The 26,555-nt window shown below is 49.4% G+C and overlaps 3 protein-coding genes across 4 annotated transcripts in view; 1 reads left to right on the forward strand and 2 right to left on the reverse strand.

Moving 5' to 3' along the window:
• FANK1 (fibronectin type III and ankyrin repeat domains 1) overlaps positions 1-5,552 on the reverse strand; it is a 63,833-nt gene extending 58,281 nt beyond the window's left edge. Inside the window, exon 1 of the mRNA XM_066355122.1 lies at positions 5,498-5,552. Coding sequence (XP_066211219.1) covers positions 5,498-5,510 — 13 coding nt within the window. The 5' untranslated portion in view covers positions 5,511-5,552. The remainder of the gene's footprint in view (positions 1-5,497) is intronic.
• Positions 5,553-5,643: 91 nt separating this feature from the next.
• Positions 5,644-26,555, forward strand: part of DHX32 (DEAH-box helicase 32 (putative)) — a 36,614-nt gene continuing 15,702 nt past the window's right edge. The window contains exons 1-4 of one of the 2 annotated variants that reach the window (XM_066355515.1): positions 5,644-6,402; positions 11,096-11,603; positions 19,178-19,371; positions 24,830-25,202. In XM_066355515.1, the coding sequence (XP_066211612.1) occupies positions 11,328-11,603; positions 19,178-19,371; positions 24,830-25,202 (843 nt within the window). In that variant the 5' untranslated portion in view covers positions 5,644-6,402; positions 11,096-11,327. The remainder of the gene's footprint in view (positions 6,403-11,095; positions 11,604-19,177; positions 19,372-24,829; positions 25,203-26,555) is intronic. The other variant, XM_066355514.1, reaches the window with a different exon arrangement.
• The window catches only part of BCCIP (BRCA2 and CDKN1A interacting protein), a 34,235-nt gene continuing 28,973 nt past the window's right edge, over positions 21,294-26,555 (reverse strand). Inside the window, exon 7 of the mRNA XM_066355519.1 lies at positions 21,294-21,506. Within this exon, the coding sequence (XP_066211616.1) occupies positions 21,468-21,506 (39 nt within the window). The 3' untranslated portion in view covers positions 21,294-21,467. The remainder of the gene's footprint in view (positions 21,507-26,555) is intronic.

Raw genomic sequence — 26,555 nt, forward strand, 5'->3', positions numbered from 1 at the left:
AGTTGTTTCTGGTGGTAACTGTTACCGTGGGCAAGGGTCTGAATTTAAATTCTTTACGGGAGAGGTAGTTTGCGAGACTGCAGGGGGGTCCCGATTGCCTTCCTCTCAAAGTAAGTCGCATGCCAAAGGGGCACATTTCTGGAGGCCTGTCCTGAGTCCTTCGAGTATATAGAATACTCACAGGGGAGGGGGGGAGACTAACTCTAATTCGGGTTGGGGGGGGATAAAGAGCAAAGGTTCTTAGAGTCGGTGATGTCCAAGAGACGTGCTGTAACAGACAGGTGGACAGCAGCGAGCACTTTGACGCAGAAGACTGGCAGGACTAATAATGTAGACGCGAGACAGACTAACAAGAGAAAATAACCCCCCAAGAAGACAAGGCCAGGGCAGGGTCCCCGACAGCCTGGAAGGGGTCAGGGCACAGCTAAAGGAACTGCCACTCGGGCTCTAAGAGAAAGAAACGCCTGCCGGGAGAGACATGCCTACCCCACCTGCCACCCCGTAGCCAGGCAGGAGGGCCCCAAGCATAAGGAGCTCCAGGGAAGCCGCTGCACCACCCGGCCCTGTGGGTGTGCAAGTGCACAGCACACTGGTGTGAGCTGTTTACGTGTGGTGACCTGCACCACTCCTGCGCTGGATGAGTCACTCGGGCCATCCGTGAACAACGCAGACGCGCACAGACCCCTCCTTTGAGCGGGTTGGCTAGTCGGCATCCTCGGCGTGACTGGGCCGGTGCCCCAGTGTGGGCATGCCATAACAGTGCTTCCTTCTCCCGCCGGGAGCCGAGAAAATCCATGTGACTGGGCATAGACTTGGCCTGGGGATGATGCTGGGGCGACCCCAAACTCCTGGTGAGGCACAGTTGCCACCATCGAGTCATCTGGGGCCTTCCTGTGACTGGCTGAACACCCAGAGGTCAGGATTGCGATGGACTTTAAATTTCGGTGGGGATTTTAAACTATGGCTATTTATTTAAAAGATGTTGCTTTGGAATTTTTTTATTTTAAATTTGATTTATATAAGCATTTATGTCTTAATGATAATGTTTGAATTATAACCTCCCTGATAGAATTGCTATTCTTTAGGGGCTAAGACTACTTGAAAGAAAATTGTTATACAAACTTTTAAAAACATTCCTGGGTTTAAGTAATTTATTACTCAAATCCTTCCTAGTCTCCCAGGTAACTAACACACAAACAGCCCTTGGTAGTGTAACAACCTTGTTGGGTCTGTGATCTGACAATAAGTGCTTTGGTCCTCAAAATAAGATTACTTGCCTATTTCCTTTATTTTCCTGGGATTGAATGGGATTCTTAAAACACCACATTTAGACTAGCCAAGAAAAAAAGAATGCCATGTTTGTAATCCACCTGACATTTATAAGCCCCTGATTTAAATGAACTTGACCTGTTCCACAAGAGGCGCTTCAGAGTTCACCGGGGCACAGCCCTGTGTGGTAGGGTAGACCACTTTCTTCCTAAAGCACGCCACAACCCTTAGGAACGTAACATCAGGGAAGGTGCCCAGCTGTTAACAGCAGCGCCATCCACTCAGCAAACGCTTGGTCAGGGCTCATTCCGCGGCAGGCACCGGGGACATATGGCAGCCGGGGCAGAGAGGACTCTCTTCCGCCAGCTGGCAGCCCAGTGGAGGAAACAGATTTAATTCACAAAAGCATTACACACCAGGGTCACGGCTAGGGAAGAGACAAGGGCAGAGATAGGGAGGGGCACTACCTCATTTGGGGAGTCAGGAAAGGGCTCTGTGAGGAGGTGACATTTAAGCTAAGACCAGAGGACACTGAGTTGGAGAGAAAGGACCCCAGGCAGAGGGGATACCGTGTACAGTCCTGAAAGGAGGCGGTATGTCCAAGGGACTCAGGGCCCCTGTGCCTGAAGCGCGACGCAGCCCAAGATGATATATGGGACGAGTTTCAAGAGGCAGCTGGATCCTAAGAACTTTGGAGCGATTCTGGTGGGGGGGGGCATGATCTGATGTGAATTCCAACAAGGTCGGTCTCTGTGGCTTCCAGGCGGAACACAGAAAGGGGTGGGGAGAGGCAAGCAGGAATCAACAGAGCCTCGGAACAGGGTTCACACAGTCCATGTCAGACGGTGGCTGCAGCAGTACCAGTGATGCCCATAGGGGGCGTGACAGAACGGGGGGGGGGGGGGATGTTTGCAGAACCAGTGATGCCAGTGGGGAGCTTGAGCAGAGGGGGTGTGTTTGGGTGTGTTTTGAAGGTGGAGCAAACAGGCCCGCTGGTGGGAGAGGTGGTGAGTGAGAGAGGTGTGAAGGATGACTCGACTTCTGGCTACAAGTGGGAAGATGGCAAAATCCTACTGAAAGATGAGGAAGACCTGTAGGAAACAAGTTTGAAGAAAGAAGTCTTCGCTCCTTCGAGCGCACGCCCCAGTCTCTTAGTCATGGGCTAATTTAGATTTCCACTTTGTGTGCCTTTTGTAAGGCGGGGGCCTGACCTACACTGGGCCTAGGGTGTTTTTATATAGGGCAAGTTTGGGGGGGGCAGGCAGCAATATGGTTGTAAGTTACAGTTAGGGGCTTATCTTGATGCTACCGTTGATAAAGATACACATTGTTTATTTACTCTGTGTTTGCTTAGGGTGCTTTGGTGGGCTAAACACAGGAGGGAGGACTAAAGACCCCACCCCCTAACCCTGCTGTCCAAAGTTGCCCCTTAGTGTTGTCACGCACTAAGAAACTAGAGACAAGAGATAGTACTATTGAACTTAAATACTTTCTTTTAGAAGAGGAATTTGAGGTACATTTGCTGTGTTATTTCACACATGGGTTATCTCTCCAACAGTGTGGTTAGTTTAGGAAGAAAATAATTAAAGATATGAACGTGTAAGCCAGGAACCCAAACCAAGGGTTATTACAGTTGCCCTTTCCCTGCGGAGTCATTTCTTGGATCATTGACTTATTATTCTGTGAAACAGTGGTAGCCTCTATCACCCTCTGCCTATTGCCAAGCTGCAATCCAGCTGTGAGGTTTGAAGACTTTACACTTATTGGGTTTTAATGATCCAGTTACTAAAGGTCATTCCTAAAAGTAATAGAAAACTAAGTGTGTGGGAACAGAAGGAAAAGAATGACTAAGGGCTAATTTCTAGTGGTTCCTTGGTGTTGTCTTTATATATATGTTTAATCCTTAAAAGCAATTAAGAAGGCTCCTTCCTTGTAATCACTGTACTGATGCCACACTCAGCCACACTGGTAAACGCTTTTTAAAATCCCGCAGTAACAGAAGGTAGCATATAAACACCAGGCTGAAAAGGTTAGATAATATTGGTGTAACAATATTATATATTCTTAACATAATACTGATAACAGAATTGTAGTTATAACAACATAATTGCAATACTTGGTAGTATTACCCCAGTGATCTCCAATATCTTTGAGACAATGAAATAACTTGAGTCTCCGGTAAAATCTAGTTGGAAATGAACTTTGAAGTTAAAAGGAAACTTAAAAATTACTTATTAATCTTGTTCTTTTAAATAGTTAATAACGATACACAATTTAGTAAATATTTATCCAAAATGGTGTTTATTAGACTGTGAAAGAATTTCCTAATGTAAACGGTGATTGTTTGAATTATTTAAAATTAAATTGATAAAAAGCATTTAAGAATATGTAGAAAGGGCCTGACCAGGCGGTGGTGCAGCGGATAGAGCGTCGGACTAGGATGCGGAAGGACCCAGGTTTGAGACCTCGAGGTCACCAGCTTGAGCACGGGCTCATCTGGCTTAAGCAAAAAGCTCACCAGATTGGACCCAAGGTTGCTGGCTTGAGCAAGGGGTTACTCGGTCTGCTGAAGGCCCACAGTCAAGGCACATATGAGAAAGCAATCAATGAACAACTAAGGTGTCACAATGAAAAACTGATAATTGATGCTTCTCATCTCTCTCCATTCCTGTCTGTCTGTCTGTCCCTATCTATCCCTCTCTCTGACTCTGTAAAAAAAAAAATGTAGAAAGGAATAAATTTAGTTGTTCACCAAGCATAGATTACTTAAATCTTTTCTACCTCAAAATCCAACAAAATGAGATATGTGTAATTCATTTGTGTAGCAAATTTCTGATAGTTTTACAAAGCCTTCATGATCTGGCTCCTATTGGCTTTCCCAACCTTCTCTCTCTCTCTCTCTCTCTCTCTCTCTCACCCTCCACCCACCCACCCTTCAGTCATCCTAGCTACAGCTTTACAAATCTTTCTCCTCTAAGCCTCACACCCACACTGCTCTCCCAGGTCTCAGGACCTCTGCCTGGATTCCTTCCCCCCATTATTTTCTGGGTCCTTCTGCCTAGTATTCCTTAGGCAGAACCATCTGGTCATCTCTTCTCCCCCAGCCTCAGGTCCTAGGGCTGCTTCAGTAGTTCTTGGGGAAGAATCTGCTCCCTAAACAGTGTCACAATTATTGGCCCCAGTCCCTAGAACATTCTCTGGGACATATTAGACACTATGAACATACACAGCCTGGCACCAGTTTGACACGAGAGAAAAATTATTGTTCTAGGTTAATTTTCTTTCAACGGATTCCATGAAATGTAGAATCCAGAGAGGTAAGTGCAAATTGCAGGATACTGTATCAAATCACTCCAGCAACTGTAACTCACAACTTGCAAGCTTTCTCCTGAGCAAACAAACAGGTTTACAAGAAAGTTTTTAAAATCTCATTGCAAACTAATGGTCTGGAAAAAAATGCTAGCATTTCTCCTAAAGAATGGATTTGGCCTAAGTACTTCCTTTTCTGGTACTGTGTAAGGAAAGACAGTTGGGGGAGCCCAACTGCATCCTTCTAGAAAGGTTTTATATCTTTTCAGTCTCTAGTAGGAAACACTGGTCTTATATTCGGAAAAGGAACAACAAAACTAGCTTGGGAAAGAAGGGCCGAGCGCTATGTCACTAGAGGAGTTTGGGGGGGAAAAAAATTAGAGCTCCAGTTAGATCTGATAATTCCAGAATGCACACCTTTTGCCAAAGAATGTGAAAAACTTAAAAGAAAAAATTTTTATTATTATTATTATTTGCGTGTCCTACCTTGTAGAACCTCTAGTAATTAATCAAATACGCTGGGACAAAGCTCGATTTTTTTTTTCTCCTTTAAATCGAAGAGCTTTGGGGGAGAGGGACGGCGTCTCTAATGAATGCAAGACCCAACCGCGGTGCAAGTTCAACTGCTGACATTTTAGAAGCAGGGTGACTACTTACAGTTAATGAACCAAACTAACCAAAATAACGACTTCGACAGCGGATGTGCCGGAGTCTCCGGGAGGGACGCCCGTTCGCCTCCCGAGCCCCCGGGCTCCGCGGACTCCCTCGCACGGTGTGGCCCCCTCTCTGCCCGAAAGAGAAAAGCGCCGGGGTGGAGGTTGGGGGGCACTGTATTCACAGGTCAAAAGCGCAAAAAGCAGACGGGGCGCCCCCGCCCCCGGAGCCCCTGCTACCCGCCCCCCGCCTGGCGGCCCCTTACTCTGGGGCTCCATGGTCAGCCGCTCCTGGGCCACCGGCCGAGCCCGGGACCGCCCCTCCTAACGCCTCCGCTCCGCGGCCCGCGTCGCTCGCGTTGCCCTGACAACTGGGCCGGGGCGGGGCCGGGGACGGCGAGAGGGAGGGACCAAAAGCGGCGAGGAACGCCGGCCGGCGCGAGAGCTGCACGTCGCCGGGGGCAGCGAGCCAGGGGCGGCCGGGTCCCGGGCCGCAGACTCGGCCCCGGAGGCCGATCGGGGGGTCGCGGACTTCGTGTCCCCGGAGCGGCCCGTGCCCCGACCTCGGCGCGGGGACCCGCGGGCCCCGGCGCTGTCCCAGCCGCGCGTCCGGCGAGCAGGGCCTGCCCCGCGGGGAAGGGCGGCGGGGCCTGGGCCGCCCGCCCCGGACCCCGAGCCGCCGCTGCAGGTAAAGGCCGGGCCCGCGCACCTGTTGCGGCCGACGGGGCTCAGCGCGCCGCTGCCTCCGCCCGGGGGCCTCTCCCCGCCCCGCCGCCCGGGCCCCGCCGGAGCGGCGAGCCTCGCCCACCCGCCCGGCCGGCAGAGGGACCCCTCGGGGCCGGGGCGGCGGGGCGGCGCCCGGAGGGAGCCGAGCGCACGCGGCCGGCCTGGCTCGGGGGCGCCGGGCCCGGGAGCGTCCCCTGGCCCCACGTTGCCCCGTCATCCCTCGTATCCAGTTTCAGGAGCCAGGCCGGGCCGGGGCTTTCCGGTTCGGTTAGTTTTTGTGTGTTTTGTTTCAATCCTCCCGGTTTTCGGTTGAATTGCGGAATCAGCCCACGTGGTTTGCACCCCAACTCCGCAGGGCTGCTCCGTGTAGCGTGAGCCCACACCACGGTCTTCCCTGCGGCAGGCCGCGCGAAGGAGGCTGTAGGATCGCCAGGGACTTTCTCTGGTAGGTTGTAAACATGCAGACGGGCAGGGCAGTGTCACCGGTTAAAAAAAGCCGAGCCGCCAGGAGAGAGACGAAAACACCTGCGGAGAACGGGGGCGGGGGGTGGGGGGCGGGCGGGACTCGTGCGGATTGTAGCGCTCCATCAACTCCCGCCGCGGCTGCCCCGGGCTGTACTTAGGGCAGATGGGAAGAGCACAGCCCTTTCTGGGTCATGGAAGTGATTACTCATTCTTTGCCACCAGAGAGATTTCCACTCCATAGATGACAAGGACACCGAGGAGAATTACTTGCCTCTTAGGAAGAGAATCAGAGGTTAATTGTACCAGAGAAGCATATACAGGAGGGGGCAAAAGTAGGTTGACAGTTGGGAATGGGCAAAAGTTTTTTCTTGTATTATTTTCCACACGAACCACTGTAAACCTGTTTTTGGCTTCCGCCCTGTATTCTATGATGGAAACAGACATTATATTCCACCAAATTAAGCTTTCCCCTCTCAGACAGTATGGGGACTTTTCCAGATTGTCAAAGCAAGAAGCTTTATATGTGGCTATTGACAAGCACGTGATACATACAGAACCGATCAATTCTTCAGCTGCAATATTAAGTAATGAGTTCTGGTTGGAAAGTATACACTTGTGGTACCTTACCCAGCTGTTCCTGATATATATGTAAAGGGGGGGGGGTGATGCATTTTTACACAGTATTTATCTGAGATCAGTAGGACTTCTGTAGTACGTTTTCAGATCATTAGCAAAGTCATGAATTGGTCTTTTTCTCGGAGAAACGGTGATGCTCACTAGTAATATCTTAACCAAAAGTGACAAGATAGTGATAAAAACCTGGCATTTTATTAACACAGTAAAAAGAAGTAGGGTTACATTTACCCAAACAGTAAGGATTAGGCAAATGACGACTTAAAAAGAAGGGCAAGAAAAAGAAACAACATTGCCGATCTCCATGCTAGGGTAACAGGCCTGGAAAATGTGGTAGTTGCTGGCAGATGCGACTTTTGGAGAAGGGAGCCATGTGTTAGGGAAGTACTGTACAGTCTTTGAGAAGTGGGTTTACCAGTAGCTGTGAAGCTGATATTGCTTGGAATATTTTAGGTAATAGGTGACTTTGGCAACTGTGAAAAGCAACATTTAAATTTAGAGGACAGTGTACTTAAAGGAAGAAATGACCAGTCAGGAAAAAGAAGGGAGGGGGGCTGGAAAAAGCCCGGGAATGTCTAAAGCAGGGACAATATTCAATTTGTCTCCGTGCAGCATGTAGGACAGGGTAGTACTTGTTTAATGTATCCGGAATGAATGAGAAGGGCTTTAGAGAAATTGCTTCAGATACAGGGATGTGCCTTATTATTGGAAGAAATACCCTGAGGTCAGAAAGTTGCTGAAGCCACAGGGGTTGAGATGACTAGTAAAGGTATCGGTTTTCCCGTTTGGGGATTTTCTGCCATTGTGCTTTCTATTTTCCACTGGCATGTTCAGGATGTTATTGGTGGTCAAGTGAAAAAACAAGTGTTCATTTTTTTAAAAAAAAGTTTCTAAGCTCTTCACTGGACAGAATAGTTACCTTATTGTTTACTTCGCTGATGCTTTAACTAAATGTTGCAAACCAAAGAAGCACTATCACCAAGGAGTAACAAGGTAGCAGCACAGAGACAGAGGTAGCCTTTCTTCTTATTTAAATCTCTTGGCCACCTCAGAATTCAAAGTAAAAATAACTCTAATGTTGTTTAATGCAAGCAGAATCGTTTTTTTGAAAAAGCAAACGAATATATTTGTTTCCTAGCCTTACTATATCACAAGTTGAAAAAAGTTTTTATTTTTGTTGTTGAATTTTTATATTCTGTTTTTACCAGAGCGAAGGTACTTCTTTCTCTTTCTTGGTTACTTTCTGAAAGTCATAGAGTGTAGTCAAATGTTGAAAACCGTAAGATTTTCATTTTTGCTGTGTTTTCTTTTTGTCCTCTAGACCTGTCATGGTTTGCACTCAGATTGTCGGATTCAGGAATGCCCATCCTTCAGCCCTTCGACCTCTGCGTAGTATAATCGGGCTGCAGAACTGTGCGGCCCACCACCCTTTCTGAGAGGTCTGCCAGGGTGAGGCTAATGCCCACTAAGGGCACCTGTCTCCTCCCAAGGGCACAGTTCAGCACTTAACCCTATGCTGTACTGTCTTGTCGTTTTTGCTCATTAACCCTATGCTGTACTGTCTTGTCGTTTTTGCTCATTAACCCTATGCTGTACTGTCTTGTCGTTTTTGCTCATTAACCCTATGCTGTACTGTCTTGTCGTTTTTGCTCATTTTCTGTGGATGGGTCTTGTGCCTCTGCTTAAACATTTTAGGAGCTAAGTCCATGATTTAGGCTTATTCTGATTTTGTTTGTTTGTTGTTGTTGTTCTAGCTCACAGTGGGTTTTCACTGTGTACCTGATAATCATAGAAAGCGGACAAGCCTTTCGTCAGGGATGGTTGAATTAATTTCCAGCTATGCCACCATGGGAAAGTCAGGAGCTATTATTTCCTTGTTGATAACTGGGGATAATAAATCCTGCAGTGGTTTCTAATAGTCAAGTTTTGAGAATCAAAATAAATGAAATGTGATTATAACTATGAATGAAAATATGTTGTGTATTGTAAAGAACTCCTTAAGTGTAAAAAGGGCTGTCACTGATTTGGGCATACAACAAACCTTTATTGAGCATCCACACTGTGTTGGGTCCTTCTGGGGTTGCTATTTAAGGGAATAGGAAATGGCACGTGGAGTGTATGTGAGGGCAGGAGGGCTTCCCCGGCAGAGCAACAGCTTGGGCAAAGGCACAGAGGCACCGAGAACGGCTCTCAGCAGTAGCTGGTTGCAGCTGAAGCAGAGAAAACTTATGTTTCAGCTATTATTGGACCTTACCCGTTTGCTCAGATATCTAGCTAGATTGTATCAATAAGCCAAATTAAACTTATATGTAGGGAATGGTGTGTTATTATGATACACAAGCATTGGTTGAGCTTGGGAAGTCTTTCTGTATATAAGTCTAAATTTTTTAAATTACCATAGAATCTAGGATTCTTAAAAAAATGATTCAAGTTGCATTTGGTATGAACCAATATTGAGGTAAAAATGAATTATTTTATTTGAGTGGTTTTAAAAGCTAACTAAAGCAAATCAATGTCAACTTGTTAGAAGTCTGGAAATAAAGTTTTTAAAATAAATTCTGAATTTTTACCTTACTTATTTGAGAAAGGTTTAAGTAAACACTAGGAACCAAATAGAATATGCTTTTGGGAGCTCTTAGCCAATTAAAGGCAGGCAAAAAGATAACCTTCTAAAGTCAAAAGTCCCAGTAAAGATAGGTTCATTGGTTCAGTTAAAGTGTAATTGAAGTATACCATGCTTGGGAGATTAAATTTCATATTAAATACCTTACTAAGTCCATGTAGGTGATTACAGCTATGTTTTTCAAAGTTTAAATATTTTTATTTCCATAAAAGAGCTACATGTTTTCTGTCTGATGATACTTTTTTCTACACCGCCCTATGTGAGTTTTTGAATGTTCTGTCTTGCTGTTGTTGGTCCTGTCTTCAAAGTCCCTTCTGTGTGAGTGTGAGTCTAGGGCCTATTGTTCAGGCCCTGAGAGGCTCTCAACATGGGTTTTCTGAGGGGCTGACTGTCTCCCTGGAGCCTGGCTGGAGCAATAGAGCAGGGGTTTTCATTGCTTAGGATTAGAAGCTGGCCCTCTGAGCCACTAACTCTGAGAAGCTCAAGTCAGCCACTACCTCTAACAACCTAAAGTCACAGTTACAATAGATGGAGTGCTATCAAAAGAGTAATTTAAGGAACAAAATATCATGGACTGTATTTTAGGATTTGTTCTTTTCACCTGAGTTTTTTCTGTCTTTTTAGTTTTCACCTGGTAAATGTGAAAGGGGCTTATTTCCATCAATATGATTGGATGTTTAAAATTGCTAGTTATTAGAGGAGGAAGGTCCCTTCCCTGTCACAGAGGGAAGGAGTCTCTGGTGTCAGTGTTGTCCTTTCTTAGGTAACTTCTCTCCTTCGTTTAAGTTAAATGTTGGCTTTCGCTGCCTCTTGAATCTGACATGTTGGGCTCAAGACCCTGGAATCCCAAAAAGTAGGCTTGAGATTTCTGGCTTCATGAAACCAACCAAAGACCTTGTTACTTAGGGGTACAAGCTAGCCCTAGCCGCAGGCAGAGTGCTGGCTCCCGTCCTGCACTTGACTCAAACGGGGCACAAGCAAAGTACAAGGAAGTTTAAAAGAAATGCTCCTTTAAACGAGAGGAGTTCTTTATTAAAAACAAACAAGAACAGATGGTCTCGTAGTCAGTGTTGAGGGGCCCTCACCAGACTCTCCCCATTTCCCCTTTGATAAGGTCCAGCGTCTCTTACGGGGCTCAGGGCCCACATGCCTGTGCCTCCCCTGCTGCTTTCTGTTCCCTGCCAGGACTCGGGCCCGTGACAGGGGTCAGGCAGAGAGCAGCAGGGCCGGTGGGGAATCACTTCCCAAACTGCCCAGGAGAAGATGGCAAGAGGTGCCCTAACCTTTTCCTGGGCTTCTGAGCAGAAGGCGGACATGACAGTCGCCAGCTAACAGAAGTAATGCTGTTTTGAGTGTTTGTGCTCTTTCTTGTGAATGCTGTATGTGCACCTGATTTTCCTTTTCTGCTTGTTTTTAGCGTGGTGTCCTGACAATGTTGACCTGCTGAGGACTGGCTATGTGAGCGGTGCCAAGTGACGCAGTGGGGGACACGGGGACAGCTGGAGGATTGGCTGTGAGCCCTGCCCTGACGTCCGTGAGGCCGGGGTCCGGGCATCCGAGTCCTCCCAGCGGCCCCACCATCTGCAGGGCGGCCGGGAGAACCGGGACTATAGCGCCGGCCGCTCGGCACCAGCAGCACTCCGGCCGAGATGGAGGCCGCGGCGCTGGACTGCCCAGACTCCCTGTCTGGGAAACGCTACTTCCCGGAGTCTCTGGATTCCAGTGATGGCGAGGGGGGGGTGGCCTGCGAGGACCTGGAACTGAACCCTTTTGATGGATTGCCATACTCCTCACGTTACTACAAACTTCTGAAAGAGAGAGAAGCTCTTCCGATATGGAAAGAAAAATACTCCTTTATGGAGAATCTGCTTCAAAATCAAATTGTGATCATTTCCGGTGACGCTAAGTGTGGCAAGAGCTCCCAGGTGAGTGGTCGCTGCAAACACCATGCGCTCTGTATGCATAGGTATTTGGCACAACACCCCTCCGGGCAAGTCCATCTGCCACTTCCTTAGGACAGACTTTAGTTGTGCCCTGCACGCAGGAAGCCACAGGGACTGTGGAGTCCGCCCCGGCCCCCGGGCGTCACATGCGGGGATGGGCACAGAACCTTTCCCACCACTGGTGATTTGGTTTGATAACTGGTAAGGCAGTTACTGGTTTGTTCTTTATTGTGAAGTCACTATTTCTCCCCGTTATTTAAAAGACATGGGGGGACACTCAGACTATAAAGTGTGCCTGTCATCACCGTTCACCTCCTAGGTTGGGCCCCCTTTAAGGATTCTTCCCTCGGGCGTTACTATACTGGTGGCAACCACGTGGTCAGTGTTCTTGTTCTGACACCCTTCGCCACTGAACATTTAGAATTCTACAAAACTGTTTCTCTTCTTCATTATTTATTCATTTATGTATATCAGTGTGGACTCATAATTCTTATTTTATTTGATGGTTTATAATTCATTACTAAGCCCATTTATTTTGTGGCTTACTTTGCCCCTGATGAGGCAAGTGGGAACCCCTTCAAGATGACTATGTCTTTCTCAGATGTCCCCATCATTCTGTGGACACTTCTTTGCTTCCTGGCCCAGGAAGATATTACAGGCTCATCCAGTGTGCCCCAGTCCCAGTCTTGGAAACAAGTCGCTTTTGTCAAGGGCTCCAGTTCCTTTTAGTGGAGAATTGTATTTAGAAACCAAGATCTGGAACTGAGTGTGCCCCCTGCCGTTGGTTTATCACTGCGCCCGGCCCTCTCGGTAGAGCCAGGAAGTGTGTGTGTGTGTCTGTTTGTGTACACACACATCGCTGTCTACTACCTACCACTCTCTGTAACTCTATTTCTGTTTCTCCTTTTCCCTGTGGATTTCTCTCTCGGTGTTTCTATGTTATCTGTTGCTATCACCTGTGCACGGTTTTCACACCACGAGTTCATACTGACACCGGATTCCAGCTCAGCACTGCCGGGCCTGCCGCCTTCCCCGTACTTGTAACTCCCCTCTCCACCGAGGGAAACTGAGTCTCCTTTTTCACAGTAGCTTTCTTTCATCTTAGAATACTCAATGTAGTTTCAGAATTGTTAACCAACATTTACTTAAAAACTTTAAAAAGTTTTTAAAATATATACCCCTTCTTGAGTTTTCTTTTAGAATTTGTGATTTTTAAGGGCAAGAATTAAATACGGGGTGGGCAAAAGTAGGTTTACAGTTGTCTGTATGGAAAATAATGCAATAATTAATGCAAAAATAAACTGTGTTTCACATACAACTGTGAACCTACTTTTGCCCCGTGTTTATGGAATGCAATTTGTTAATACCTAGCAATGGTTTCTCTTGTCGTGTCTAACTTTCTGGTGATTTTAATAAGTGATCCTGCTTTCCGTGAAGGGGAGGCCCCTCGGGGCGTCTCCGTGGTGGGGGAAGTCGGAACAGTACTGCGTGGTGAGAACTTGGGCCAGCACTGATGTCAATAGTGGGAGCACTGGTGGTTTTCTTAATTCTGGGAGCAACTGGGTAATTTTTTCTTCTGTTTCTGTTCTGCTTGTTTAACAACTAGACCATTTTAAAAAGAGCTTCCAAGACTGTTTTCTTGTTCTTCAGAGTTTAAACCTTGCAGAGAAAAGCCTGTCTTCAGACCAAGCCTCACAGAGGCCGTGTTTCTGAGGACCCTAAGACCCCCGTCTCTTTGGTGCGGGGGGAACTCAGGCCGTTTTGTGACTGGCCCAGGAAAAGAGGACAGCTCTTCTTATTTGTAGAGCCTTTCCCTCTAACCTTTTTTGGGGTGGGTTTATGAAAAAGCCTGGAAGAAAATGACATATTTTTAGAATTACCTATTTTGCTTACTTCTCGCTGACGTTCGTCCTAAAATCTCTCCTGAAACGGGTGGGTTAGTAAGGTGACCACGGTGTTCCCGAGATCAAACCAAAAGTAGGAAGCTGTGTAGAGCACCTCCCCTTATCCAAAGAGTAAATGCGTCCACCGTGTTCCGCTGGTAGATTCTACCTGTGTTCTCTCGGTGCCAGGGTATGTAGGAATCGTGCCAGCCAGGATGTGTGACCTGGCTGGGCACCACGCCTCCCTGCTGGGTTCCTGTGCATCCGTTCACATTGGGCGGACTCGGGCACGCCAGGCACAGGCCCCGCGGGATCTTGTTGGAGGGATTCCTGCCTTCGGGGGAATCGGAGGGTCTACAGGGTCCTTTCAAGTGTTGGGTCCATGGCTCTGGACTGGCAGGGGGCACACTCAGTTCCAGATCTTGGTTTCTAAATACAATTCTCCACTAAAAGGAACTGGAGCCCTTGACAAAAGCGACTGTTTCCAAGACTGGGACTGGGGCACACTGGATGAGCCTGTAACATGAGTGAGTGGACCTTGGCACTAGCCCCAGGCTCGGTGGTCCGGAGGAGGAGTCAGGCCGTGCTGGACAGTCACGATGTAGAAGAGGCTTGGGCGCCTTTGGGACCAGGATGTATGTCGCAGCAGCCGGGCCTTACTTCACTTACTCTGAAGTCCACTAGGTGAGGTCTCTAGCAGTGGGTGGGAAGTGTCACTATGGGGATGTCCTCTCGCCACAGTGGCAGTGTTGAGACTGCACATGATGCTGCTGCTGCCGCCGCTTCCTTGGGTCTGGTCTGGACCTCCTGAGGCCCTGGGCCAGAGCGCCCCCGGAAGCCAGCAGCCAGAGCCCGTACGTGTCGCCTGGAGTTGGCAGTGGAGAGTCTTTGCTTTGCTTTCTGAGTCTACAACTTGTGGAGCTTTGGTTACTGGGTTGATAAGGCCTTGATGCAGCTCGATACTGGCCGCCGGAGGGCTCCTCTTACCTCTCCCAGTGGCAGGCTGGCCAGTGCCCTGGTGCTGCCCCTCGGGCAGGAGGCAGAGCCCGGTGCACGTCCCTGTGCACAGTCCCTGTCCACGTTCACGCCGTCCCTGTCCACGCTCACGCCGTCCGCTGTCCACGCTCACGCCGTCCCCTGTCCACGCTCATGCCGTCCGCTGTCCACGCTCACGCCATCCCTGTCCACACTCACGCCGTCCACTGTCCACGCTCACGCCATCCCCGTCCACACTCACGCCATCCCTGTCCACACTCACGCCGTCCACTGTCCACGCTCACGCCATCCCCGTCCACACTCATGCCGTCCGCTGTCCACGCTCACGCCGTCCGCTGTCCACGCTCACGCCGTCCCCGTCCACGCTCACGCCATCCCCGTCCACACTCACGCCGTCCACTGTCCACGCTCACGCCGTCCGCTGTCCACGCTCACGCCGTCCGCTGGCTTGCACACCCCAGAGGGCAGGCGGGTCACACTGCGCAGCTTCTAACACTGCTGTTAGGCTGGAACATGGGTTAAGAAAGTGTAAAAAAAATGGTCTGGTGAGTTCAGAATGAAAATATTCGAAATCATGATTTCTAGTAGACAGAGTTTCCAGGCTAAATATAAATATAAATATATATACATTTGTGTCTCTATTGCCAAAACTCCAAACTCAGTTGTTTTGTAAATATGTTTCCTTTTTTTCATGTGATGAAGGAGTAGTTTCCTGTTTTTTTCACCAAGTTGTAGCCTTTGCTGAATACTAAGTGCTGTGCGAGGCTGCGGGGACACAGGAAGAGCGTGCCCAGAGCAGGCTCCGAATCGGGGCACAGGATGGGACAGTCTGGCATAAGTGCAGATACAGAAGGTCCCTGCCAGCTGTCGCGTTGATGGCCCTTGAAGTTATGAGACGTCCACGCCCCAGCATGTGCTGCGTCGGCTGTTCTTCAGCCAGGACTTTGTGTTGCCGAGGCATCAGACTTCAGGGTGCTTAGGTTGTAACAGATTTGCCAGAGCCATGGACATGTAGCAAAAAGGGCAGGTAACTGTGTGTCCTTCCCTCCCTGTTGGGCTTGCACTGTAAGTGTCCCTGCATGACAATGACTGACAGGCCCAGGACAGTAAGTGTGGTTGAGCCACCCACAAGCTCTCTGCGGTTAGTGGTGACTTGTGCTCAACTGTTTACCCGGCTGTTGACAGTTCAGCAGACTTCCCTCTGTAAGCACAGTGTGCATGTGTTTGGTCTTCCACTGGTCACTTTAGTGGCTATTTAGAAGGGAGGGCTGCTCTCGTTCCTGAGTTACTCTGCCCTGTGCGTGACGTGATTTGCTCCGTCGTGGAGGAGGGCAGAGGGGAGCGGAGGCTGTCAGACTGCTGCACGTACTGCGCTGCGGGCCTGCGGGCTTAAACCATCTAAACAGGCTCTAAGAGCCTAGTTTTGCAGAATTTCTGTGTTGAGTAAACAGGAATAAATGAGATGCAGTCAAAACCCAAACCAGAAGCTCGAGAATATGGCCCACAATCACTGGGCTGACGTAGCACTCAGAGTTTGATAGCAGCCATTCTGGACGTGCGAGCAGTAACCGGGCTGAGCGTGCGCAGTGTGTTAGTGACACTGGGTGGTGTGTTTCAGTGACAGTCCTAACTATAGTATGTCATCGCACTGTCCCAACACTGCCATTAGGCTAGAAAGAGTAATAAAAATGTCAACTGCTGAGAATCTTGTGGCTTCAGTTACCGCCTTTGTATAAAGATGCTTGAAGCAGCTGTGGCCTGGTGGGAGTCAAGCTAGACGAAGCACTGGGAGATGGATCGGCTCGGGCCGTGCGGTTACTGACGGCCTTCTAAGACTGCTTCCTCGTGTGTAAAATGAGGGTGTGCATGTGGACGTCCCTGGTTCGATCCCCAGTCAGGGCACACATGAGAAACAACCATCTGCTTCTCCACCCCGCCCCCTCTCCCTTCTCTTCTCATCCCACAGCCAGTGGCTAGATTGGTTCTAGCGTGGCCTGGGACGTGGCCTGGGACGTGGCCTGGGATGTGGCCTGGGGTGCTGAGCTCGGTTGATTTGAGCATCAGCCTCAGGTGGGAGTTACTGGGCAGATCCCGGCTGGAGTGTGGGAGTCAGTCTCACTATCTCCCCTTCTCGCACTTAAAAAAAAAGAAAAGATGAGGGTGTGGCCTCCATGCCTTCCCGAGACCCCTTTCAGCTCGAAGGGCTGTGACTTCTATGTCCACCCCTGGCTCTGGCCCTCTCTCTAGTTCCTGGGCTGTGTTTTCAGGTGACCTCAGGAAAACCATACCTGATGTCCTCCAGTCACAATGGCCCTCACAGGCTTGCTTTCTCCTTTCTTTTACTAATGGCATTGTTACCTTTGTGTTTTAATCTTGGCATCTGCTTCTTCTGAAACACATGGGTCTGCAGAGCGCTCCTCCTCCCTCCTCCCCATCTGGTCACCTGGCTCTGGAACCGCTCTCCGTGCGGAGTCCTGAGTCCTGAGTCCACGCCTCTGTCTCCTTCCCCTTCGATCCCTGTGATGTCCGTGCGCGGGCAGCCCTCCGTCCAGACACCTGTTACGTGTGTGCCCGGTCCTCTGTTAACACTGAGCACACACGTGAGCCACACGCGCAGTGTACGCCGCTCCCGTCCAGTGTGCAGACAGAGACCCAAACAAACAGCTTTAACACCGTTTTCCACGAGAATGGCGTTTGAGGTCTTGGCTAGGGACCCTTGTAGAAGGGAATCAAGCTAAATGGTGGGGAATTGACAAGAATACAAAACGACCAGTAGGCAGTGAGGAAGATGGAAAATTGTATATGAATTCCCAGTTCGGCGATCTGGTGGCTGTGAAGCAATTCAAGGTGGAGTGCAGAATCACAGAACCTAAAAGTAGTTTTAGAAAGTACAAGGAGTTCATTTGTTCCTTCAGCAAACGCTAAGTCCTGGGATCTGTGGTGACTGAGACAGGGAGGCTCTGTTCTCCGGGAGCGCCTGGCCCCGAGGGGGTGAGCGTCAGGAGAGACCAGCAGGTGCAGGAAGTGTGATCCATGGTGGTCGTCCAAGTGCCCTCAGGAGACCCTGGCCAGGGGTGCACCAGCCCCAGGAGGAAAGGGCTCAGGAGCTCAGGCTTGAAGGGTAACTCTCAGCGTTCAACCCATTTCACAGGGAAGGAAAATGAAGCTTAGAACACTTGTGACTTACAGGGAGCAAACTGGTGGCAAGCCAGGTCGAGAACTCCTGCCTTGGGCCCCGCTGGTGCCCTCTTGTGTCCGTATGGTGCCTTGATCTAGTCCCGATGTTCTGAGCACAGTCTCAAACGTTCACCTTCCACAGAACGAAGTGGACACTGCGTAAATATCACTGATTATTTTTTAACCTGTTGACAAGGTGGGCACCTTTCTTCGTCAATGGGAATTTGCTGTCTACGGAAGTCATTCATTTTGGAGTTACTTATGATTTCTGGTAAGTTAGGTTTACTTTTCAAATTACAGTGAGGTTTAAAATCTAAGAATTCCATAATGGGCCTAGAAAATAGCAAAGATCAAGATAATTAAATATTAAAACTTAAATATCTTAAATCTGTTTTAAAAACACTCTGGGAATGATTTACTTAAGAATACACATAACAAAGCATAATTTATTACAGTGCATACAGATGAACTCAGTACTATCTACTATCATAATTCCCGCACAACCGAATTTAATAAGATCATACATTTTCAATAAAAGAACTTTTAAAATAAATGACCCCACAACACCCCTGGCATTGTCTCTCCAAACCTGGGAGATGCGCTGATCACCTCACCGGGCCCACTTCCTACTGTGGTTAGATGGCAGATGCCAGCCTGTCTAGCTCTTACTGCCAGGGAAAGATTAAGTCGGCTGATCTGGTTATTTTATTATGAACGTTTAGACTTAAATGTAAATGCTTTAATTTTGAGTCACTATCTTTTCATCTAAATGCTATTTAATGTTTACATTGCTTAAAACACAACAGTTAGTACGATGACTCGTATTTTTGGTGGAGCTTTCTTGTCACCAGAAAAAAAAATAATGACTTGTAAATAGTCTTTTCAGAAACATAGCTGAGGTTAAAATTTTATTTTTTTGCTTTTTATTCTTATCTGCCCATTTTTTCATTTGGGAGCCAAACTTTAATAGTCCCTGCTAACTTCTTTTTATTTTTTATTTAAATTACCATTATTATTATTATTATTATTATTATTATTATTATTATTATTAAAGTGAGAGGAGGGAAGATGGAAAGACAGACTCCTGCATGTGCTCCAATCAGGATCCACCCAGCAACCCCCAGCTAGGGCCAATGTTCATACCAACCGAGCCATCCTCAGCGCCCGGGGTTGACGCTCAAACCAGTCGAGCCACTGGCTGCAGGATCAGAAGGGGGGGAGAGGGAGAGAAGCAGATGCTGGCTTCTCTCCTGTGTGCCCTGACCAGGATTGAACCTGGGATGTCCACATGCTGGGCCAACACTCAATCCACTAAGCCAACTGGCCAGGGCTTTTATTCTTTATTGACTAGGGGTAACTGCATAAACACAGGTTCAGAGTGCCCCTGAGATGCATGCAGCCCACTGGTGGCTGGCTGGTGAAGGAAAACACCGTTTGTAAGTTGCACCCAGAGCTGTTTCCTGGCGGGAGCTGATGCTGTCTCGTTTCTCTTTGTCCAAGGTCCCACAGTGGTGTGCCGAATACTGCCTGTCCATCCACTACCAGCACGGGGGCGTGGTGTGCACACAGGCCCACAGGCAGACTGCTGTCCAGCTCGCCTTGCGGGTAGCAGACGAAATGGATGTTAACATTGGTCATGAAGTTGGCTACGTGATCCCTTTTGAGAACTGCTGTACCAGTGAAACAATCCTGAGGTTGGTCTGGGGGTTTCATCTGCTGTGCCTGGTGACTCTTGGCCTGTTTTTTACACTCCTAAGTGGTGTCTTCCTGCATTCTGTGTTTCAGACATCTATAATGTGTAATAATAGCAGGTCTCTGTTACCGCCTGTTCCCAGACGGGTCTCACTGGGGAGCCCTGGTCTGAACTTCCGTGACTCCCTACAATCCTCAGGAAAGGTTCCGACGTGTTAGGGTGGCCCGCAGAGACTTCAGTCTTATGCTGCTCAAGCCCCACCTCGGGATGGGTCCATGCACGTCATCTGCGTGCCAGCCAAGAGGACATGTGGGTCCCTTCACACATGCCAATCCCTCTGCTTGCAATGCCCGCGTCCCTTCCGGGCTTGGCTGATTCTTCCTACTCCGGGCAAGGGTCACCTACTCCCGGAAGGTTTCCTCGACTTCCCCTAGTGTAAATGAGAAAACCAAGTGGGTTTCTACAGAACTTGACCTCAGCTGTTGTCATGGCTGTTTAGATCAGTGTTATTCAGACTGTATTTTCAGAGTCTTGCGGGTCCCAAGAAGTCTCCTCAGTAGCTGCCACAAACTGTGGGAAAGGGACATCCCTCTCTTCTCTCTTTTTTGTTTTGGCTTCATTGTGAGGTTTCCTTTGCACAAAGGGTTCCAAGAGCTGACACAGAGGAAAGACGGGAAGGAGAAGGCGAGATGGGAAAATCACTGCTCTGAGCCAGTGCTTTTCAAGCCGTTTTATATCATATCAGCCCACAGGGAAAGTGGGGCGTCTCAGCACAACTCAGGGGACTGGTCCTGGTGCCTGCAGCCCAGGATGACCGTTCCAAGGGCTTCAGCTGCCCGGCACGGGCTGACCACTCCAAAGGCTGAGGAGACAGTATGTTGGGGGCTGTGTGACTACACATCTATCATCCATCCGTGTGGCACACGATGAGAAGGCTGTTCCAGTGTACCAGGGACAGCACAGTGAGCACGGTGTAGCAGAGTACATGGTGGCACAGCACAGCAGTACAGTACAGTATAGTACAGTGTGGTACAGCACAGAGGAGTGTGGCAGTACAGCACAGCACAGCAGTACAGTATAGTACAGTGTGGTAGAGCACAGAGGAGTGTGGCAGTACAGTACAGTATAGTACAGTGTGGTAGAGCACAGAGGAGTGTGGCAGTACAGTACAGTATAGTACAGTGTGGTACAGCACAGAGGAGTGTGGCAGTACAGTACAGTATAGTACAGTGTGGTACAGCACAGAGGAGTGTGGCAGTACAGTACAGTACAGCAGTACAGTATAGTACAGTGTGGTACAGCACAGAGGAGTGTGGCAGTACAGTACAGCACAGCAGTACAGTATAGTATAGTACAGTGTGGTACAGCACAGAGGAGTGTGGCAGTACAGTACAGTATAGTACAGTGTGGTACAGCACAGAGGAGTGTGGCAGTACAGTACAGTATAGTACAATGTGGTACAGCACAGAGGAGTGTGGCAGTACAGTACAGTATAGTACAGTGTGGTACAGCACAGAGGAGTGTGGCAGTACAGCACAGCACAGCAGTACAGTACAGCGGGTGGCGGCCCCGGGTGCAGGGGGGCCGCGGGCGGGTGGCGGCCCCGGGTGCAGGGGGGCCGCGGGCGGGTGGTGGCCCCGGGTGCAGGGGGGCAGCAGGCGGGTGGTGGCCCCGGGTGCAGGGGGGCAGCAGGCGGGTGGCGGCCCCGGGCGCAGGGGGGGCCGCGGGCGGGTGACGGCCCAGGGCGCTGAGGGGCCACGGGCGGGTGGTGGCCCCGGGCGCAGGGGGGCCACGGGCGGGTGGTGGCCCCGGGCGCAGGGGGGCTGCGGGCGGGTGACGGCCCGGGGCGCTGAGGGGCCGCGGGCAGGTGGTGGCCCCGGGCGCAGGGGGGCTGCGGGCGGGTGCACCTTGCGGGGTGGATTTAGAGTTCTTGGCCACTGAAGGCTCTGTGTCCTTCTGCCTTTGCTGGATGCCCGGCCTTCTCCTTGTCTTCTTATCTTCCCTTTATAGTTACTCTTGTTGCTGGGACAATGTCCTTTCTTTTTCCTCTGATATCCCCCCAGCCAGTGCAGGGTCAGCAGATACTCTGATGTGTGACTAACAGGGTTTGAGTTGCAGCAGAGAAGCCACATATCCCTATGAAGAAAGAAAGGAGTCCCTTATTTTTCTGCTGGTATTCTGTGCTCTGAAGAGGAGGCACTGGCTGGAGAGGGAATGTCTCGGCCGCCCACTCACTTGTAGCCGTGCATAGGTCCCCTGACCTCTCTGTGCTGGGCCTTTCTCGTCTCTAAACGGGGTGATCAATACCGGCCCGCAGGACTGTTGTGAGAACTAAGTGAGCAAGTATGTGTGACTGACGTGTGTGTTAGCTACTTTTATATACAAGGTAAACTGGAACCCAGTCCTTTTCCTGGAGATGCGGATTAGCCCCTCAGTGACTAGCTACAGAAACAAGAGGACTCAAGGTTGACTGTTGGCTGTAGAAGGCGTTGTTCTATATTTGATACTATCTTTTTCATTTTCTCTGTAACCCCTTCTACTAGGCACATAACAGGCACTTATTAGATCTAACCTTTATGCCTAAAACCTTTCTTTGATGCTATGTATAACAACTAAGTTCTTCTTTAAACTGATTTTTGGCCTTTTTTGAAACAGTGGATATCTGACTGTTATAAACCTAAAAGTCTTTCTGAACTAGACATCAAGACATCTTGTAGAATTAACACAAAGATTTCAAATACAGACCCTCTAGAACACAGATTTTGAAAGAATTACTCAAATGTTCATTACATTCAAATTCAATATATCTAGTTTTAGAAGACATTAATAAAACATTTCTATATTTTATATTCTTACAGAGATTTAGTGTTAGGAATTTAAATTTTAAACTGCATTTCCTGAAACTTGGACAATGGATCTGTTTTTTAAATAGTTATCGGTAATAGCACTTTTTAAAACACTGTACACACAACCACAGTGACGTAAAGGTAGGAATAGATCTGTCAGTGAGTTTTAGACTGAGCCTTAGTGTTCCCTTAGTATTTTATAACTATCTGCAAGGCCATTCTTGCATGCTGGGTCTAGCAGAGTTTTAGCTAAGGCGACATCTCCGTTTTTAATTAAGCCCAGATATATTGCCATGACACACATGCCTTCTCCACCTTTCTTCCTATAAGCGAACGTTTAATTCTACAAGGCCAGCGCTTGTGTGAGTTTTGCTGAGGTGTTAATGGAGATTTAATCTCTAATGCTAAAGAAGTACCACAGGTTAAAATAATGTTATTTTAGACAAGAGGCAGTAGTAACTTATCTCATTGGATCACACTAATTAACATCAGCAAAAGATGGTCTAATAGCCATAGTTCGGGTGCATTGCTATTTGCATCTTGCACAAAGTATTGATATAATACTGTTGTCTTCAATATGTGTTGTTTTACGTTTGAGGAGAGGAGTCATCAGCAGTTTGTCACAGCCCATTGGTGAGACACAGGAAGGGGACAAGTATGAGTAGAAAGTCAGTGAGCAGATGACCTGGTCTCACTGAGCCAGGTGGGAGGACACAGCCTGTGTAACTGGACGATGGCGTTAGATGCGACGGATACTCAGGCTTCAGTCCTGACTCCCCCTGGCTCTGGCTCTGACTCAGGCAGGGTGCCTATCTCTGATCCCGTGTTCTTACCCATAAGTGTGGGCAGGAATGTCCACCTCGGAGAGTGACCCTAAAGGTTAAATGAGAAATGGCGCGACACAGTGCCTGGCACACACTGGCACTTAGCAAAGGTTCGTTTCCTCTCTTTCTTTCCTGAGCGCGGTTAGCTGAGGGCTGTTTCAAGGCCTCCATGGCCGTCTCCAGGTTCGATGACTTGCCAGGAGGACCCGGGGGACTCAGTGTGGCTTACTCACAGCTCAGATGTAGTGCAGAGAAAGCACACAGGCGAAGTCCGCAGAGGGGAGTGTGCGTGGGGTGAGTCCATGGGGAACCACGCAGCTTCCCTGAGCCTCTCCCCACCCTGCACCGCCCCAGTGGAGACACACAGGCCACACCGATCCCCACCCCCAGGCAGGAGACGTGGTCTTGCGCCAAGCGCTGCCCAGCAGAGAACTGATGACAGACTCCGTGCCCAGGGTATCTGCTGGCGGCTGGTCACAGGCCCCTCTGCCTACTATGTACACTCCAGGTGGCCAGAGGGAAAGCCAGGGAGACCCCACTGTCTGTACAAAGAGTAAGGTCACGGGCCACTCAGCTCTGCGGTGGTGGGAGCCCTAAATCTGAGTTCCCCAATGCCGGCCCAGGGCCCACCCTGCGAGCGGGCCTGCCACGCACAAGGACAAACAACTACCTTAAGTGGCCAGAAAAGTCACAGATGAGTTTCTTCAAGGAGTAATCTACGAACACACATAAGAAGTGTCAGAAAGATGCTTGTATGGCGCTGGATGACTAATAATAAATTAATAAAATCTTGGAAAATTTTATCAGAATCACTAATGACCCCATTTTTCTCCAGGAATGTTGGCCCGTTTGCATGCCGCCCTCAAATAGGTGATTACGTTTTCAGTGATTTTGTTTGGTTATTTGGACAACATTTTGAACTTGTTGCCACTAACATGTTGGTGATATTATTTCCCACATCTGTCATCAAGAGGCATAGTGGGCTTGCTGGGCTGTGACCTGAGTCAGGACAACCATTCCCTAAAAAGTGTCTGCTTTCACTCAAAATTCTTCCAGCCGGTGGCTCAGTGGACAGAGCGTTGTCCCAGTGACCAAGGTCGTGGGTAAGATCCCCGGGCGGGGCACACACGAGAAGGAACCAGTGAATGCACAACTAAGTGGAACAATAAGTCAGTGCTTCTCTCTCTTCCTCAAAAATCAATGGAAAAAAATTATTTAATTATTCCACTTATGAAAGAGAGGGGAAAACATTTATCTGACAAGGGTATTTTGTGATACTACTTTATTGTTTTAAGAGATCAGAGCAGAGGCCCTGGCCGGTTGGCTCAGTTGTAGAGTTTCGGCCTGGCGTGCAGGAGTCCCGAGTTCGATTCCTGGCCAGGGCACACAGGAGAAGCGCCCATCTGCTTCTCCACCCCTCCCCCTCTCCTTCCTCTCTGTCTCTCTCTTCCTCTCCCGCAGCCGAGGCTCCATTGGAGCAAAGTTGGCCGGGGCGCTGGGGATGGCTCTGTGGCCTCTGCCTCAGGCGCTAGAATGGCTCTGGTCGCAACAGAGCGACGCCCCGGATGTCTAGGGGTCTGTGGATGTGTATAAACTGTTTAAAATTTGCTTCTGTGTATTTTGCCATTTTGAAGGTCTGTAAGTTTTATCAACTTAAAGGAATCTTGACTCCAAGAAAGACCGTGAGCTCCAGAGTAGGGGAGAGGGAGAGGGAAGGCATGTGTCTGTCCTTGGGAGTCCTCCGTGTGGTCTCTGCTGAGTGCTCTAACGTGATGCCGCTGCTTTGAAGGTACTGCACTGACGACATGCTGCAGAGGGAGATGATGTCCAACCCCTTCCTGGGCAGCTACGGGGCCGTCATCTTGGACGACGTGCACGAGAGGACCATCGCCACGGACGTGCTGCTCGGCCTCCTGAAGGACGTGCTGCTGGCCCGGCCGGAGCTGAAGCTCGTCATCCACGCCTGCCCGCTGCTGGTCAGCAGGCTGCGCGCCTACTACGGGAGCGTGCCAGTGGTCGAGGTCAGGAAGCAGCGCCCCGTGCAGGTCGTGCACCTCAGCGGGGCTCAGGAGGAGGCTCTGGAGACCGTTTTACGCCTTGTCTTTGAAATCCACCGCTCCGGGGAGAAGGGTGACATTGCCGTCTTCCTGGCCTGTGACCAAGTACGTAAGTAATACCCCACCCTGAGAGTGGGAAGGTGACCTGTTGGAACCCTTTCAACCTTGTTTGCAGCGTTTAGTGACCAACACACAGGTGTCGGTTTGCTGACAGACGGTCAGTATTTGGTGCCCCCACACCTCAGCGTTTGAACCTTGGGAGAAACGGAGACCGGTCCATACAACCTGAGCTGAAGAGGGAGGCTGGCAGCCACATGCTGCTCTGAAACACAATGGAGGCAGCGCCACCTGCATCAGGGACACGAGCTCCGGGGCTGAGTCCCCACCAGCGCTGGTGGGCCGCCCGGGCCAAGCGGGCACCGTCACGCTTGCTGTGACATCTCAGTTGACATGTCGCAACCTCGGCTGCGTCCCTTATGAGCAGGAGCATTTGTGGGACGTAAGGAATACAACCTAAGTACATGGCATGAAGCTAATAAACAAAAGCCCCACAGATGTCCCCACAACAGCCAGGGCAGTGTTAGGCAGGGAAAACATTGACGGCACCCCAGAGCCACCTCCTGACCCTGGGGCCCCTTTCCTTGAAGAAATGAAGGACAAAAATCTTAAGTTGGATTCTTGAAAATGTCTTTTCACAAGAACAGTCGGGAATGTACCCGCGCCTGTCGCTGTTGCGTAGGCAAGGTGCCGCTTGCGGACGCCTTGCTTTTCATTGTGGCTGCACTGGCCACCTTCTCTCTCTGCTGCTCTGACTCCAACGCCCAGAACCTGTGCAATCAGACCTTTCACCTTGGACACACTTCCTGGTCTTTCCCTCCTGCCCATCCTCTCACTCGGGGAGCCCAAGTCCTCATTTTTAGCCCACAACCCAAACAAGTGGTCATTCCAGAGACTGAGCAAAACCCGAAAGGAAACTGTTCGCTGTCAGCTGGGCCACCCGCTGAGCCAAGACCAGCGCCTCCGCTCTGCTGGTGGCTTGCTATGTGTTCTTTTGCTTCACAGCTACTGGCAGGATTACTTCTTCTGTCTTGTGTGCAGAGTATGAAGGACGACTGATCCTCCTAGCCCAGAACATTCGACAGTTTTCTCACAACTTAAGATTTTTTTCTCTTTCCATAAAGACAGTAATTTAGGGTTTCAAATACATGATAAAGATAGCATATTTGTCAGCTTTCTGTGTACAGGTGGGACAGTTTCCTGAGTAGCGACTCTTCTACCTACTACAGGACTGTTGTCATGTTGCATGATTCAAGACATTCCAGAAAGCCCTAAGGAAAGTCATAAAATGATAGAGGAGACAGGAGAAGAATTTATGACAACTCGAGGTTGTCGGTGGAGCCAGAGGAAGGGGAGATGGCATAATCAGAAGGCTAAAACCCTGAAAGCCAGAATCGCCAG

The sequence above is a fragment of the Saccopteryx leptura genome, chromosome 13, assembly GCF_036850995.1.
Source record: "Saccopteryx leptura isolate mSacLep1 chromosome 13, mSacLep1_pri_phased_curated, whole genome shotgun sequence".
In the NCBI taxonomy this organism is placed as follows: Eukaryota; Metazoa; Chordata; class Mammalia; order Chiroptera; family Emballonuridae; genus Saccopteryx; species Saccopteryx leptura.